The sequence below is a fragment of the Phaethon lepturus genome, unplaced genomic scaffold, assembly GCF_000687285.1.
Source record: "Phaethon lepturus isolate BGI_N335 unplaced genomic scaffold, ASM68728v1 scaffold1735, whole genome shotgun sequence".
Taxonomy (NCBI): domain Eukaryota; kingdom Metazoa; phylum Chordata; class Aves; order Phaethontiformes; family Phaethontidae; genus Phaethon; species Phaethon lepturus.
In genome coordinates, this window is record NW_010538168.1 from 1 (window position 1) to 18,859 (window position 18,859).

At 39.3% G+C, this 18,859-nt stretch overlaps 1 protein-coding gene across 1 annotated transcript in view; it reads right to left on the minus strand.

Annotated features, from left to right (window-relative positions):
• Positions 1–3,234: 3,234 nt before the first annotated feature.
• The window catches only part of LOC104620459 (chromosome unknown open reading frame, human C11orf74), a gene marked incomplete at its 3' end in the record, with an annotated part of 27,765 nt that continues 12,140 nt past the window's right edge, over positions 3,235–18,859 (minus strand). The window contains exons 2-5 of the mRNA XM_010286688.1: positions 12,458–12,615; positions 10,972–11,043; positions 9,958–10,012; positions 3,235–3,372 (exon numbers count right to left, since the gene is read on the minus strand). Of these exons, the coding sequence (XP_010284990.1) occupies positions 3,235–3,372; positions 9,958–10,012; positions 10,972–11,043; positions 12,458–12,615 (423 nt within the window). The remainder of the gene's footprint in view (positions 3,373–9,957; positions 10,013–10,971; positions 11,044–12,457; positions 12,616–18,859) is intronic.

Here is an 18,859-nt window from a genome sequence, read left to right on the forward strand (position 1 = left end):
TGAAAGGAGCTTGTAGGGAGGTGGGTGTCTGCCTCTTCTCCCAGGTAGCAAGTGATAGGATGAAACGGCCTCAAGTTGTGCCAGGGGAGGTTTAGACTGGATATTAGGAAAAATTTCTTCATTGAAAGGGTTGTGAAGCATTGGAACAGGCTACGATCCCTGGATGTATTTGAAAGACATGTAGACGTGGCACTTAGGGACATGGTTTAGTGGTGGACTTGGCAGTTAGTGAGTTTACAGTTGGACTTGATCTTAAAAGTCTTTTCCAGCCTAAATGATTCTATGATTCTATGATTCTGGGCAAGTCACTCTGTGTCTTTACTGGACTCTGAGAAGATATAACTCTTCTAGCTTTTGTCACTTAAGTCAATCCTGTCTTTAAGTTCTTCATTGTTCTTGTTGCGTTTATGAATAGCACTTAACAGAAACAAACCTCACTGGAGGCCTATCCTACCTTAAACCAAAGGAACTCAGTGGAAGCTGTATTTTAGGTGATAGATGCTGCCATTCCACAGATAAAGATGATAGGCATGGTAAATACTTTTTTGAATGTCAAGGTAAAGACAAACAAAGTAGAATAGAAGGGTACAATTCATTTTTCCAAATCCCAGCCATATAAAAATTAGGCTTCTAGATTAAGGTAGTCAATTAGCCATGAAAGACCCAGCCTGTGGACAGAGATATGTTACATCTTAGGACAAATGCATACAGCAAGTGGAGGTGCTTATCTCCCCCTCTTGATGACAGAAGGACTAAATTAGACTAAATTTAAAGCTGAAGTTAGGCGAGATGAACCCCCTTTGAATGCATGTTTATAGCGACTGGATGGAAAACATGCAGTCAACTGTACTCGTATGTATGCAGGGGGGGAAATAAGAACAAACAAAGACACTAGGAAGCAGACATTAAGACATACTGTTAATTATAAAAACTATAATGTCTTTTATGAAAGAAAGTATTAAGTAGAAATAAAGGACAGAATAAACATCTGGGTAGGGATGATAAATGTTCTATGATAATGTATTTCAACCATGGAGTGAATGCTGTTTCAATTTGCAGTGGCCTGTGGGAGGTCATGCATGCTGCACTATCAATACTGAAATCCAGGAATATATTTATGTCTAAAACCAGGGAGGAAAGATGAAACAACACTGGTGGACCACACAAATAGTTCGCTGTGTCATTCACTAAGCATCTTCCCAACAGCTTTTGACAGAAAAACATTTTCAGGAAGGCAAGTTGTTCTTTAACAATTAGCCAAGTTACACATTTGGTCTTAGCAGAGCTTCTTTTTTTAAACTTTCCCTAGCAATACGTTCAGAGACACACAACTTCCCCTAATGTCCTTCACAAATATGTCCGTAGTGTAGACATTTGACATCCTACATTGCACTATTAAGCTTGTTCATTTTTCATAGGAATGGTTTTCCATTCTCTATGAAAACAGACTAGGTAGCCACATTCTCTTGCCCTTCCCAAATAGATTTGTTTTGAAGGACAGAGAACAGCTCCATTTCAAAGCAGGGATGTCTCCAGGGAAAATCTTTTTCCCTTTCAAAACTAGTCCTGTCATAAGCAATGCAAGACTTAATTTTCAAGGAAATGATAATTTTAAGCACTGAGGGATTTTGAAATGGGCCTGTTCAGTCTTGACAGGTTAGGCTACAGTTATATTATCTAAATGAAGGCACAAATATGTGTATAATTTAGGGGAAGGCTGCCTTCATCTTGAGTAGCCTGGCACCAAGCAAACAGTTGTGAAAATCGTAAGTCTTCTTGAAAAATGCAGCAACCCTTCACCAATCTAATAATACTCAGTTTCTCTTTCATAACCCAACTTCTCCTCAAATGGAAATGAATTTTGCATGCAGTGGGATCTTCATCTATTTTTCATGAATTATAGTTTAAATAGTTATATGCAATCTTTTATGAACACTGCAGGCTGCTACAACCTTCCTTCTTCTTTGGTTTTATACAGAAGTTATCGAATGAGAAAACTATGAAACCTCATTCTAAGGGGTTTTGTGTGTGCCAATGGATATTTCCCCAGGCAAAAACCTTGAATTATGTCAATCCTTAGGGAAAAGAGTGAGTATTTTTATTCAGAGAATGGTGGGTATTAAAGCTTGAAAGGTCATTTTAGAACATTTACTTTTTCCCAAAGCAGACTTGTTTCTTATCGTAAGGAGTTTATTGCAAAGAACTAAACACAATTGAGCTCAGGAAAGGAGGCACCATATGCACTACTGTAACATCAAACCTTCAGTGGTCACGAATCATTTATAAATTTGATTTAAGCCTCATGGGACATCAATAAGCATATGAACTATCAAAACTGGCCCATTTTAGCCAGAAGCTAACTTCAATTTCTATTACAGTGATCAGGCAGGGGAAAAGAGTGGTGAAGAATTCTCTGCAATAGAAACATCCCCAAAAGTTAATGCTCACATTATTTGGATAAGAAGCTTAATGACTTAAAATAAGCCTGTGAGCAATCTACACCTTCTGTTCCAGTTTGAAAATAACTGAAACTCTGAGGGGAAATGGCAATTCTAAATTAAAGCTTGTATTGATTGTGTCTCATTAAAAGACTCAGATTCCATAATGCAAACCTCTCCGCATCAGACCTAGAAAATGCATATCCTCAGCAGCGTTTTGCTACTGCTTATTTCCAAGGGGACAAATCACAATTCTGATCACAGTAAATTCTTATTCTAAAACTGTTTTTTCTTTTAAATGTCATGTTAAAGGGATCATTCAATATCTCCTTGTTGCAGAAGATGGTTCCTATATTCAGCCCAATGAGAATTGCAGGATGTTGTTAAGATCATGAGATCACTAGAAAATTAAATGGCCTATCATTCTACATAAGTAATGATTTGTCAAAAGGTCAGGAAGTGCAAGAGTTTACTTGAATATTCTGTGACCTAAACCAATTAAATATTAAAAAGCCCACATACAGTTTGAAGAATGGAAGTACACATTTTGAAAATGTAGGATTATATAGTAGCAGTGTGCAAGATAAAATAGTACCTTTCTGTTAGAGTGTTTATCTCAATTCTTAATGCATTTAACAATTCATTATTAATTTAAAAATTAATGATGTGATTTGTTAACTCATAGCAGTTCCACTCACTCCATCTATATCCCTCTGTCCTTGGTGAAATAACATTAGATACCAACAGGTAAAAAAACCCACCCCAAGTCCTCAACAATCAAATAAATAAATCTGACCTCCTACCTCTTCAGCTTTGCTGTCCGATGGCTGTGGAACTGACAAGGTTCTGAACTTCAGTTGACTAGGCTTATCAAAAAAGGCTGTACAATAAGTCTGTCTCTGTTCCACCTCTCCTGGAAGAACTAATGACCCTGCTGAATAAAAAAGTCAACTTCAACCTTCCATTCAATGTATAAATTAGCAAAATCCTGTAGTGCTCAGGCAGAAGCTTGCTAGTTAAAGTGTGCTGTACTTATTGTTGCGTAACATATAATATAGGCAGTTATCTTTAAAATGGATCCATGCAGTCCTGAGCTAAAATCTGGATAATAAAATATACTATACTAAGGAAAAATCAAACTTGGTTGAAAATAAACAGATAGCCCTTTCTTCTTCAGGACACTGAATTAAAAATCTGGATGTAGATGCTCCTAAACTCAGAGAATACCTCGAATTAGACTAATCTCTTTCATAACAAAGAATGAAGGTCCTGAGCAGAGATGTCTGCAGTAGGAGTTATAAAATAACAGACTGAACTCCGGTCTTGCCATTAATTAGCTGGGCAGTCTCATTCAATTCTCTTTTGCTAGAATTTCACCACCCGTACATTGGGCATAAAGAAACTTTGCAAAGCATCTTAATATGACTCTCCCAAAACATTATGTAAAAACACCTGGTAGAAGTACTAATATTCCCCACTACAGTGCCAGATGACTTTCTTGTCCAAGGATATTTCATGGATGTTTTCTCCTCCCTGAGCTTTCCAAAAAGAGGTACTTGAGACGACTTCCCTACGTCTGGAACACAGCAACATGTAACCTTTCGATACAGGCAGGATTTAGTCCACAGTTCACAAATGCACAGACTTTCTGAATCACTTTTCCTTTAGATACTTATGCAAAACATTCATACTGGGAACAGTGTGTTTGCTTTCTGTGACAGCTCAGAAGGATATGCCTTAGTTTTAGAAATATCTTTTAACATGAATCAATCTCACCTCTGCTACTGCACAGATGTGTCCATCTTGTCTCAGAAATGTTTTTATGAAGGAACTTAAGGGGACCATATGTCTTGTAATTTAGTCAAAGGATTATGTAAATCTATCTACTATTTTTCCTGGCTGATACATAAGTTCCTCTACAGGTTTATACTACATTTTAGTAGCTTGATTTCCTCTTGAAATCTCAGAATAAATTTTCAAAGTGTTGTTAAATGTTAGTTAATGGAAGCAATAAGAGGGTACATAGATCCAGGGTGAAAAGGAATAAGTAGCTCTTTATCTCTACCTACACACTTCCACCCCAGTAAAGGAGTGCAGATCTCTCATTCTCCTGTAAATCTGCATTTGAACGTAATGATTTCCTAGCTAGTCCTTTGTGAAAAATCCATGATTGAATTCTTCATTTAGTTTTCTTCTGGGAATTGTGTACTATTTCGAAGCCAGCAGGGCTTTGGACTTGTAAAGTAGAATGTTCTTTAAAAAAGAGCCGAATTCATTCCCTTGGGTACCACATGGATTTTCTTCTTTTGGTTCGTGACTCAAGTATAAGTGGCTTCCAGTTTTCACCCCTATTCTCTTGGATGCTTAATATCTATGTCTAGTCATCTATGTGCTTTCAGTACTTGTTCTCAGCATAGCATCTGATCTTATTCTGCATCAGTTATATGAGAAAGTTTTCTGAAAAGAACAGTGCAATCCACAAGGATATAAGCTATGTCTCCACATGCTCTGCAACTGCTTTTTTTAATCTTTCATAGCTTGGGTCAAAACTATTTGTGGGACAGAAGGAAGATGTGAATGCTCATTTGATGGCAATGGCATCTTCTGTTGTTTTTTCAAACTTGCACCCTAAATATATACCCTCACTGAAGGAAGGAAAGCCTGGGGATCAGGAGGTTTGTATCACCTCTTGATATAAACAGTGATTATTTCTGTACTAAGAGCTTCCCCCACCCGCAACAGACCAATCCATGGAGAAAAGATGAGGAGGAAGCACTGTTATGCAACAGTCTGGCAATGGCTCAGAAAGACAACTCTTAAAAATTAGGACAACAGAAAGAAATTTATTTTTGCTTTTAGCAAGAAGTGCTTGTCATACTCAAAATGTCAATTCCACTATTTTAAGGCATGTTAGTAATGCAAACAATGTTTCAAATTCCCTTCAATCACCCCGTAAGAATGTGGTAATCAACCTTTGTTTGCCAGTAGACATGCCAGAAATGAGCTTTGTCTCTCTACCCTGGCTGCATGACAGCATATGAAAGTCTAATCGGTAAATGCTGCTTTCCCTGATAATGTTTAATCAAGAAACTCCTTCAAGAGAAAAATTAGGGAGTTTTGAGAGTCCTCTTTCTCAGTGGGAGCTCCCAAAGGAACTGTAGGCTACTGTAAATTCTAGCCAGTACCTCACAGCTGTTTTAGGCTGATGCTACAGTACCAGTGGATGATGATCCTAATTAAGCGGCTAATTATGTTCTCTGTGGAGGTGATTAATTAGCAATAGGAAAGCCTTGGATACTGCCAACGGCACCATATGTAGAGATAACTGAGCAGGCATTGATATCAAAAATCTGAGAGGAGGTTTTGAACTGCACCTCTCTTCATACTGTGAAGAATCAACTTCCTGGATGATATGGCAGTGAACTCTGATGATTTTACTCAAGTCCAGCATATGTTAATGAGGGTGTATTTGGAAACTGAGCAATTCTCTTCTCTTTAGTCCCTTTTCCCCACAACACAACAGACCCACAGAAACTGATTACTATATCTGTGAACACTGCTGAATTGGCGTTTTTTGCTCATTGTGTACCATTGACATTAGTTGTAAGTATAGAAAAAAAAAATCTACTGGCACAAACCTCATTTGAACTTTCAAGAGTGAAGAAGTTCAAAATCCTGTCTATATCTTTAGCTTCACTGTAGCCAAATGATGCCCATCTATAGATACACTAACACAGATTTTACCACTTTCAGGCATTACATTTCACAAAAATGCTGTTGATGGGGAGCTGAGGAGGGAGGTAGTGATAACGAAAAAAGCTTAAAAGCTAAATTTTGCTCTCTCCTCTGATTCTCAGGCTTGAGGCTGTTAGCCTCAAAGAGCTGCCTAGTGTGAAAGAATCTCAAGGAAGTGTTAAATGGATTGCAGAGACTGGAATAGAAAAAAAAAGAGATTCACCCATTGCGGGGAGCCCCACACCTGAAAAAAATCCACTTAATTTAACTCCAAATCCTCTTCCTCAACCTGACTTTTCTGGATGTAAATATAGGCTCAAAATATAAATGGAAATGCATAGATTACAGAAAATAATATATAATGATGTAAACAGATATTGATGTAGTTTGCCTAAAGAATCATTTAAATAATCAGTTATGCTTGAATCATTTAAATAGTCAGTTATGCTTGGCCTCAGCTTCAAAGTAACTGCGTCACTTGGGTTGTCCCCAAACTCTGTGGGGTTACAGAGAACTGGGACGTTGAAAAGACAAGTTTACAGTACCTTGGGGCTCCAAGCCGGATTAGGATGAGACCTGATATCCTTGCCAATGCAGCCTCATCCATATATTTAATTACTCCTATTTTAATTTTCTCTTGTATTTAAAAAATAGCACACTCAAGGTCTCTAGACATGCTTTTTACATATTTTGAACTTTATATGAGTATTATCTATTATTACCTAACTATCCTTTGAGCCCTGCAGCAAGTGATTTGTCACCAGTCCTAGAAAGGAATTCTGTTGCCAAGACATAGGTACTAGGCATTGTCCACCCATCCCTGAAGAAAGCCTGACCATCTCTATTGTTGCCTTAAGCTACTTACAGTTATAGATTAAATTCAATGAGAAAGAGCGATTAAATAGTCCACCACACACATGCTGTCTCTACAAAACGCATTAAAGCTATGGTTTAGGGCAGCAATTTTACTTTGCCAATCATGGTTTACTGTGCCAATGTCCCACAATGCAAAGCATTATCCTGGTTTCAGGCTTTCAGCCCAGTGCTGTCTAATGAAAACAGTTACAATGAATTTGCATACTGGACAAATCTATGGGCTGTTTTTTGGGGGGGGGGTGTTTTGTAAGAAGCAGCTGTATTCATTCACACATTAAGAGACATTTGACTTAGGAAAGTAAATTGAAAAAAAAAAATAAAAACCCACTAAAATGATTCTTACAGGACATCTCCCAAAAAGCACTGGTTTGGATGGGATCCTTTAACACCTATTTTCTATCATGCTTTTCACACTGTTAGCTTTCAGCCACTTCCCCCTAAGTGTGAATATTTATTGTATTAATGCAGAGTTGACAACTCAGGTAACTGATCTGCCCTTCAGAGCTAAATGAAGTACAGCTATACCGAACTGTTGCCAATAACAAGTAGAGATAAAAGCTTGTTGTAATTATACTAGCAAGGTATGGTATTTTTCATTGGGTATCCTGAGCCATTTTGTCAATATGAAGTTTTAAATCTATCATTTGTTCTGACATACAGGTGGCAGCATTTAAAAAGGCCAGCAACAGAATGTCTTTCAAATTTGTGTCAAACTTTGCCTCACTTATAAACTAACTGGAATTCTTCAGAATTAATCCTTTATTAAGGTGGTCAATAAGGATATTATTTTATATTACTTTATTATTATGAACAATAGAAGCAACATCATTTTATATTTTGATTTGCATTCTGTTGCTATGGTTTCTACAGGAGTAAGATTTTACTCTTATGAAGCCTATCAAGTGAATTTTGACATGTAAGACAACTATCAAACTGTAAGTCCTATTTTCTGCACTTAGCAGTCAAGGGGAAATTTTTCATCTTGACTCAACAACTATTGACACTGAAGAAGCCATGGGCAAGACCCAGACTGTGGGTAAATTTGGATGCTGCTCGCTTTCCTTACAGAGTTCAGAAGGAATAATTAGCTTCTGGCTATGCAGTGTTTTATGTTATAAAATACAATCTAAATGCTTAATGCTGTTAGTGAGCACTGTTGATTGCTTAGGGGTTGATACGGCTTCTTTCTGAACTGAGGCAGTCTGTGCAGGGAGTTTGTACACAGAGTGCTGTCTCATGGGAACAGCTGAGGACAGCAGAGATTGAAAGCCAAATCAAATGTCACGTAAAAAGCGATTAGTTAGCACACTGACAATTTACAGTAGTTGTGGTATAATATTACATTTATTATTTTTATAATGATCAATAAAAGCACTAACTGAAAAGTTTTCCCAATGTGGCTTGGATAAAGTGCTATTCAGACAGTACAAGCAGATGATCATTTTTGTAATTCTCATCTTGTTCAAATGCAGTCCATTTTACTAGGGGTTTCTAAACGTATGTGATTAACATTTACTCTTGCACACACACACAAAAATGACTGAAAAACTTGGAGAAAGGCAAGGTCTGGCATGGTCCAGAAAGTGGCAAGCTATCCCCAAAGTCTGGCAGAGCTCTTCTTTCCTTGCTGCCCTGCTTGGTATTTTAGTGTTGGGCTTATTTCTCATCATCCAATTTGTGGCCTGTTTTGAACTAGAGATATCAAACAATACTTCCGTGAACTAGATATAGACAATTCTCATTCCATTATGATACAAGTGAAATGTGGGTTTAGGCTTCCACCAGTAAGCCCCAGGTCTTTTTAATTATTATATTACCAGAATTTAAGACATAAACACAGAACAATGTCCTATGAAGGGAAAAATGGGCACATATGAACACTGCACTCAAAAGGCATCTCTAACATCTGTACCTGATACAGGACTGCTATCTTAGTCCCTCCTTGCTGAAATGCCCAGGTGGGAGAAAGAGTGTTTGCCGTAAACCTGACTTATGTTGGTTTATTATTTTCTTGTGAGTTATAGCTAAGCTCCAAATATTCATCAGCTTGAAGTCTCTAAGCCCTTTGACTTCATAGGAATTCTGCATATACAGAAAAGAAAGACTAAACAAATCTTTAACAGGTTAGACAGACTAATCAAATGTCAATAACCAAGGAACCGAGGACCAAAGTACTGCTCTGTAGAGCTTCTTTCAGTGACATTAGGCAAATCCCTTAATCTGTGTGTCTTGGCTTCTTTGTGCTGTCACAGGTATAGAGGAGGAAAATTAATTTAATCATTAAAAGATTGTCAATTCTGGTGGTAATAAAAACTACACAAGCACTTATGTTAGACTATGGTCACTAGGTTTCTCTTTACTTTTTAGAGGTAGGACAGTTAAAATTATAGATGTATGGAACAGTTCAACACAACTCAAAATGCTCATAATTGGCATTCTTAAAGAAGTTCACTGTGAATTAAAAACTAGTGTCATTTATTTTAAGCCCAGGAGGAAATAATTTTAATAGGTAGGGACATCATTTTCATTCAACATTTACATTTTATAGAACTCTCTCTTAGCACCAACGTTACTTTGCGCAGAAACTTTTATCATCAAAATAATTTCAATACAAAAAACAGTGAAGAAAAATGTAGAAATGTTGCTAAGAAGAAGAATCTTGCAATTCTGATAAACTGCTCACCAGGACACAGTCTTCGTTATAATTTATTATAATCTATATCATAACCTCTTAGAGTGAGGAAATTAGTACTTTAATCTGGGCAATTTGGGCAATTTGGGATATTTTCTAGCAATAGAAGAACTGAGGAAGAACATCTTTTTTAGAAGAGAAATGATTCTTTAAACAATGTCCACACACTTGCATCCAAAGACAATGATAGTGAATATGAAGGTGGGGAAAGCCTACCACTGCATGTCTCCTCATCTGTGTCTGTATCTTCCAAATCTAAGTACTTGTCCACCTGCTGTAAAAAAAACAAATTGGAAAATAGATTAAAATTTATTAACTCCATTCCTTTTAGTACAACTTAGAGCAAAGCAAAAAAGCATTAAATTGTCATCTTCATCTTCTCCATTCTCCCCTACATTTTTTCAAGAAAGAACATGAATTTCCTTTGAAATGTGTAGCCCAAAGGAAATACTTTTACATATAGGCAAAGAATTGCTGCCAAAATTGCTGTATATCAACTACAGTGATGGGAAAGAAGCTCAAGCTGTACAGCAACTTTTTTAGGAACTTAGTGGGAAGATGGAGAAGTACATTATTTTCATAGGAAAAAGATACATGGTAAGTTAATCTGCAGTTTTGCAAGCTCACTGAATATGGCACAGAGACAATACATTCTGTAGGCAATGTAGAGCTTGATCCTTCTGTTTTGATACTAATGGTGAACTGAATGGGAAATAAAAAAGCTAAGAATTATCAAATTTTTAGTATTTCATCTGGGACATTGCACTACTGTTTTTTCAGGCTGATGTCCCTTGCAAACAGTCTAAACTATCTAAAACATACCACAACATGTTTCTTATTTCAGGTAGCACTCTGAAGAGAGGCACAGGGTGAGAGTGAAAGGCCTTATCCATACTATGTGCAAATAGTGTTATCATGGAGGATTTACTACATGCACTGGGTAGTCTTCTGTGTTTCCATGAAGTAATTAGAGATGCTCTTAGATATATTTTTCCAACCTGATTTGACACCATTCTCATCAACATTTACATAACCTTTACACTTTAAAAGTACATACTCATTAATATTTGAAAAAAATTTTGGATGGTGATGCCCTCATCCTTCTTTCCCATAGATGGAAAAGAAATACATCAACAAACTGCAAGTACTTTGTAAATGAATGTAAACTATCAGTCATGTTGTACACATACCCTCAATCCCCACTTTGAAGAAAATCAAAGAAAACCTCACCTTCACTCTTTCAGACAGACTGAGATCATTTCCATCAGAGCCACCAGCTTTCCAGCTCTCATTCATCACTGTCTGTAGACAGATAGGCAAGAAATATTTATATGCATGAAACAGAACCAAAATCACAGTTAAAGCTCCTACCGATCTACACATACATACAGATCCTTTATGGTGTAATTAAATTTTTTTTAAAAGTGAATGCAATGCTCCTGAAAGTAGAACATATGCAGGTAATCTTCTGAAATCCTACACAGGACCAGACTGAATCAATTGGAACAACAGTGCAAGTAATCATAACATGCCTAAAAAGTAGTATTTAGAAAAGAAGCATTGTTTTCAATAGTAGTTTTTCCCTCTTTCCTTTCCTCAGGGCAGGCTTAAAGGTTACAGTGGACAACTTACTGCATTACAGCCTCCTCCTGCTACTACGCTAGCAACTTTTCTGATGCATTCTACTATTACTGTTTGTTTCTTAAACTGCTAATAAGACAAAAATGTGCAGTCATGCCCGAAACTTTTTTTCTGTAGCAACAAAGACAAGTCTTAAGATGTTCCATTAACTAAAGGATAATGGAAGTTGCCTATCACTTTATGGGGCAGAAAGCCAATTCAAAGTGGCTAAAATAAGAGATCTAAAGGCAGTCTATCCCAAGGCAACTATATTCTTCATGAGAAAAATGGCAAAAAATTACACAATCAACTGACAGAATGGGATTGTTTTAAAACTCTTGCTTGATTCCACCTCAAAGGCATGTGCTAGTAGGGAGAAAAATGACAGCTTGTCCTTTTTGACAGTGGCCTGGCAGGCCCATCATTTCAAGGCACTTAAGTGTGTTGCTCTGTGTACTGCACGAAATTATCTGCTACTTCTTTTTTAATAAAAAGTTTAATGAAGGCAATTTTTGAGTACAGGCTAGATCACAGCTTAGTTATTTGTTACTCAGGCAGGAGGGCAGAAGTTCTTAAAAAGTGGACTCAGATTTCCATCTTGCTCTCTCCAGATGATGTCTGCTGTTCTCCTGTCCCTACTCATTAAATCCCTTATGTTTCAGAAGATTAAAAATGCCTCTGGCCTGCCTACTGTTTAGTTTAGGTATCTGAAACAATATAGTGTCAGTCACACAGAATTCAGTACTTGCTAAAATCCCCATGAAACAAAATAAACCTGTGCATGCTCTCAAGATTTTTACCTTTTTGCCAACCTCTACCTTTAACTAGAGCCTTCAGTGAAAGTATTAAAAAGGTCCTTGCAGGGCACCTTATTTATTAGTCAGATTATGGCAGCTCTTCAGTAGAGCAAATGCCACTGCCAAATGTGATCCCTGCAGGTGCCTCTGTAAGCATTACACACTTGGGTAGTATTTTAAATATTTGCCTCGCATGGGGTAAATACCACTAGCCTCTAACATTTGGACAGTGTATCTCCCCGTATTTTCATCTGTTTGAATGTGGTGTTTGTCCACATGGACAAATGTTAACTCATTACCTCATTCTCATTTGGCATCTGTGGTAGAAGAGACACACAAATTTCTTTGCTTTTTCCAAATGAGCCACACTGTTTATTTCTGTTTGGTAATTCAGAAGTAGAAAATGTTTTTCTTAAGGAGTCCACTTTACTTCCTTGAACTGTCTTCCCCTCTTCCTCTGCAAGAACAATCACACCAGATCAGATAACATAATGCAATAGCCAAGAAAAAGAAAAACATGCATGTCATTGGATTTAATATTGACTTATTTTACACCTTCACTTTTCCTCTCATGCTCAGAGCTTACATGTGCATCATATACATGTATTTTGCAATCTTTATCATAAAACTGAATATGCAGTTTGAATTTCAAGTGCACAGAGTATCACCTATTCCTCAATACTGAAGAATTCATTGTCTCAAAAGCTTATGCGACATATAGAAAACCTGGTAAAATAATCTGAGAGCTGAAAATATCCAAAAAAGCAAGACAGTAGAGTAAGGTTACACTTTAGTTTTAAAATAAAAACTTTGTTTAAATGCTCTCTGAATGCTGCACAAAATTGCACATAACATTTGTACCCATGCCTTCATCTGGCACTGCAAACACCAGCACATATGAAGAGAGTCTCTTCTTTGCGATGACACTATAAATCCCATAGCAACTGCACGCACTCATTTTAGATGTACATTTTTAGAATTAAAAGCAGAAACCCCACGTCATTCTCCAGCACCAACACACACTCCCAACACTCACATGTCTAGTTTTAAAACTCCAGCAACTATGCTTACGTGGGATCTGTGCTCACAAAATCACTTGATATCTTAAGCAGCTCAAGTGCACATATTCCTTCACATACCTAACTGATGGCGTACCTTCTTATCAAGGACAAGAAAGGACTCTGATTTTCATCACAGTACAGCGATGATCTGGTCCAAAAATGGAGTAGTTCTTGTATTTTCTACCTCATTATCTTGGTATCACCCTGTTTATACTATCAGCCCAAATATGTGCCCCATGTGTGAACCTCACAACCATTAGAGCAAATGCCCATGCTGTCTAGCATAGAAGTGTGTCTTGGCAGTTCTTGTCAGAGCTGATACTGATACTGGCCCTGAGATTTGCCCAGGGCCAGCACCCACAGAGCTCTCAGGTGTCCATGGGCACCACTACCAGAATTTCCACCGGTCCAGGACCATGTGATGAGATGCACTGACAGGTCCTGTAACCTAGTCCCTGTATCTTTAGTTCATACACCACCACCTTTGAGCTGATTTCTTTAGGCCCTGCTGCTTTCAGTGTTTAACAACTATAGTATGCTCTTGACTTCGCTGATTACCAGTTTGATTTCTTCTTCATATCAGCTTCATATCATATCTAACTGGGTAGGAAAATTTTGTGAGTAAATTTTTTTTCATTGGGATCACACTAACAAAAAGCAGTATGCCAGTGATATTTAATTGTCAGAAGTTTTGGTCCTGAGATTAAAGATTAAATACGGATGTTCAATCAGGGTTTGTTCCCTTAGGGGATTCCTTTGGTCTTCAAAGACAGACTGGAAAAATGTTTTGCCACTGAATTGACAGAAGATTGGAATAACTTCTCTTGTGTTTATTTTACACACCAATAGTGGCCAATTGGGCCCTTACTGAAAATAGGGAAGTATTTCGAAACAGAACCGAGTCTTTCAATGATAGCTTATGACATTTTTCAGACCTTTAACAACTCCTTGGACAACAAGAGTACAGTTAAGACAACTCTTAGTGCTTCTGACTGTCCTACCAGCCAGGTCCATGGGGCATGGAGCAGTCAGCAGAATTAGGATAGAGCTAGGTGATCATCAAGTTAAATCTCAACAGTACAGATTGAATCTAGGAGCTGATTAAAGATGAGGAAAAGTATGTGCATGGAAGTACGGATTTCTGAACCCATGGCAAAAAATATACTAATCATGGCCAAAACAAAAAAGCAGGACTTTTTATTTTAAAAGTCACTTTCTCAAACATGGAGCAGCTATAGGACAATCAATTCAAATGAACTTCACACCACATTTTCTTAATGAAAAATAAATGCTCATTTAACAGAGTTTCTTGGGTTTAGTTTGAAAAATCTACTTTGTAACAATAAGAAACACTGCAGTGCATTTGTAAAGTGTAATTATATGTTACAGGCATTGAAGTAATTCTTCTGGAGAGTTTTAATGATGCCCTTGGGGTTACTACATTGAGCCATCCACCAAAGCATTATTAATCCCCAGGGACAGCTCTGTGCTGCGTTTACTATGACACATAGAAAGGGCTGGCAGTCTAAGCATAACCTGAAGTCCACACTCATAAGAGTCAAGGTTTATAGAAAGAAAACTACACCACACCAGAGCAATCTAGCAAACAGATTTTAATGCTCAGACCACAGATGGATCCTCTGAATAATTTTGAAATTTCACGTCTCTTGATACGACATCTGGCTTCTCCCCGCTTTTTTAGCAAGTACTTTCCTAAAACAATACTTGGAAATAGCAGTACATATGGGCAATCTCTTCTTCCTACACAGTTTCTTTTTCAAGCCATGGAAATTGTCATAGTTTAACCTGGCAGGTAGCTAAAACAACCACACAGCCGTTCAGTTACGCTGCCTCCACCCCAGCAGGATAGGGGAGAATCAGAAAGAAGGTAGAACTCATGGGTTGAGATAAAGACACAATAGGGCAGAAAGAAAAAGAATAATAATAATGATAAAAGAATATACAAAACAAGTGATGGACAGCACAATTGCTCACCACCTGCTGACCAATGCCCAGTTAGTTCCCAAGCTGCAGTAACTCCCCAGACAACTCCCCCAGTCAACTCCCCCAGTTTATATACTGAGCATGATGTCATATGGTATGTAATACCCCTTTGGCCACTTTTGGTCAGCTGTCCTGGCTGTGTCCCCCTCACAGCTTCCCGTGTAGCCCCCGCCTTCTTCACTGGCAAGCCAGCATGAGAAGCTGGACAGTCCTTGACTGCTTGGCAACAACTAAAAATGTCAGTATGTTATCAAGATTACTTTCATCCCAAATCCAAAACATAGCACTAACAGGAAGACAATTAACTCCACCCCAGCCAAAACCAGGACAGCATCCACCCCTGACTCTATACCATCTACGTCATGCCCAGGTCATACAATTTCTAATACATCCCAATTCATCGCCACCACCTTTCCTGTCTTTTGATATATACACACAGACATCATTCCCCTAGTTTAGGGGCCATCCCTCTAAAATGTCTGTTTAGTTCATTTAGTCCATTACTTTGGGGTCCATCTATCATAACAGTCTCTCAGGGCAGGAGAGATGGCGTGTGGTCTTGGATCATTACATGCTGAAGCCAGTCCTGATTCTATCACCACTGCTCTTGGTTCAGTTTCACTAATCTGGGTGATTCTTACTATAATACCATTAACACAGTGATCATAGTAGTGATGACATACAGTATTATATAGCAATTAACAGCATATAATTCAAATTGGCTATCCTTCCCCAAAATCAAATCTCCTGGAGGTACACATTGGACTTCCTCATCCTGCCACATCACTCAACAGGTGCAAACAGGTCCTTGGGCAAAAGCAATCCCATTTTGAGCAAAAGGCATGGATTTGCTTTTGCCCGAGGCAGGAGTAACCCAGATTGTCTTCCCTAACATATTCTTTGTGTGTACCACAGGGACTTTATCCTCTTCTACCATATGTAAAAGTTTTCACTTGTAAGGGCCAACTCAATTGGTAGATCCCCAGTGCTGACTAACCAAGTGGCTTTTGCTAAATGTGTATCCCAGTGTTTGAAGGTCCCACCACCCATTGCTCTCAGTGTAATCTTTAAGTCCATTGTATCATTCAATTTTTGCAGAGGCTGGTGCATGACAGGGGATGCGATACACCCACTCTATGCCATGCTCCTTGGCCCAGGTGTCTATGAGATTCTTTCGAAAATGAGTCCTGTTGTCTGATTCTTTCTGGGATGCCATGTCGCTCTATGACTTGCTTTTCAAGGCCCAGAATAGTGTTCCAGGTGGTGGCATGGGCATGGGATACGTTTCCAGCCAGCCAGTGGTTGCTTCCACCATTGTGAGCACAAAGGGCTTGCCTGGGCGGGTTTGTGGGAGTGTGGTATAGTCAATCTGCCAGGCCTCCCCATATTTATATTTCAGCCATTGTCCTCCATACCAAAGAGGCTTTAACTGCTTGGCTTGCTTGATTGCAGCACACGTTTCACATTCATGGATAACCTGTGCAATAGTGTCCGTGGTCAAATCCACCCCTTGATCACAAGCCAATCAACATATTGCATCTTTTCCCTGGTGGCCTGAGGTGTCATGCGCCCACCGAGCTATAAATAGTTTACCCTTACGTTGCCAGACCAGATCCACCTGAGCCACTTCAATCTTAGCAGCCTGGTCCACCTGATCGTTGTTTTGATGTTCTTCAGTGGCCCACCCTTGGGTACATGAGCAACTACGTGGCATACTTCTACAACCAGATTCTCTACCCAGGCAGCGATATCTTGCCATAACATGGCAGCCCAGATGGGTTTACCTCATCACTGCCAGTTGGTCTGCTTCCATTGCTGTAGCCGTCCCCACAGAGCGTTTGCCATCATCCATGAATCAGTACAGAGATAAAGTACTGGCCATTTTTCTTGTTCAGCAATGTTTAAAGCCACCTGGGTGGCTTTCACCTTTGCAAACTGAGTTGATTCACCTTGTCCTTCAGCAGCTTCTGCAACTCGTTGTATAGGACTCCATACAGCAGCCTTGCACCTCCAATGTTTGCCTACATTACAACAGGACCCATCAGTGAACAGGACATACTGCTCTTCATTTTCTGGTAGTTTATTATATGGCGGGGCCTCTTCAGCATACATCACAACCTCTTCTGGCAGTATTCCAAAATCTTAGCCTTCTGGCCAGTCCATGATCACTTCCCAGAATCCTGGGCAACTGGAGTTTCCTATTTCAGTCTGCTGTGTGATCAGTGCAATCCACTTAGTCCACCTAGCTTCAGCTGCATGATGTGTAGAGGGGACCCTCCCTTTGAACATCCAGCCCAGCACCAACAGTCAGGGTGCTAGGAGGAGCTGTGCTTCAGTATCAATCACTTCTGAAGCAGCTCGAACTCCTTCATATGCTGCCAATATCTCTTTTTCAGTTGGAGTATAGCAGACCTTGGATCCTCTGTATCCCCAACTCCAATATCTTAGGGGTCGACCTCAGGTGCCCCTGATACTTTCTGCCAGAGACAGAATGGCCAGGTAGAGCCATTCTCCCCAGCTGTGGTGTAGAGCACATTTTTAACATCTTGGCCTGCCCGGACTGCCCCATGGGCTACTGCATGCACTACTTCCTGTTTAATTTGTTCAAAGGCTTGTCATTGCTCAGGGCCCCATTTGAAATCATTGTTCTTCCGGGTCACTTGAAAGAGAGGGCTTACAAACAGACTGTAATTTGGAATATACATCCTCCAAAAACACACAATGCCTAAGAAAGCTTGTGTTTCCTTTTTGCTAGTTGGTGAAGACACGGCTGTTATTTGTTGATCACATGCATTGGGATCTGATGACGTCCATCTTGCTGTTTTATTCCTAAAAACTGGATCTCCTGTGCAGGTCCTTTGAACTTACTTTGTTTTATCGCAAAATTGGCTTTCAAAAGGATTTGGACTGTCTTCTTCCTTTTCTCAAAAACTTCTGCTGTGTTGTGCTGTACAATGTATGTATTGCAGGTGTTCCAGAGCTTCACTTTGTTCCAGTGCAAATAGCAGGGCTATGTTTCCATCCTGGGACAGTCAGTTCCAGGTGTACTGGACACTCCTCTAAGTGAAAGCAAACTGTGGCCTGGCATTCTGCTGCCAAAGGGATTGAGAAAAATGCATTAGTGATATCAATTGTGGTGTACCATTGGCTGCAGGAGTTTCCTCCAGAGACTGAGGGCTTGTGTCTTTTTTCCCAATTGCCCCCTTCTCTAGACAGGGACCATCGCTGCTTGGCTTCCCTACCTTCTAACTCCTGGCTACTGGCCCCATTACCCCAGCATCAGAACACCTAGGTGACAACTTGCTCTCCTGGACAACGGCTGAAGTCTTTTCACGTATCTTGCAGGTCACTGAGGGATAGGGATCAGGTGGTTGTCTCTGGTTCTGCCCTTTCTACATCCAGTTCTCATGATGGCCCTTCTTCATCATCCTTTACTAAACCAGCTGACTTTGTGTCCATTTCTTCTTGTTTATAGGGGTGACTGATACTGGCACGGGTTGGTTCTCTGGTTCATCTGCAGTATCTATCACCAGGGTCTGAGTGGCCACAGTGCCCGCTGCCAGGCTTGGAGTAGCCACAGTACCTGTTGCAGGGGTTTGAGCAGCTGCAGTGCCCGTCACAGGGGCTGGAGTAGCC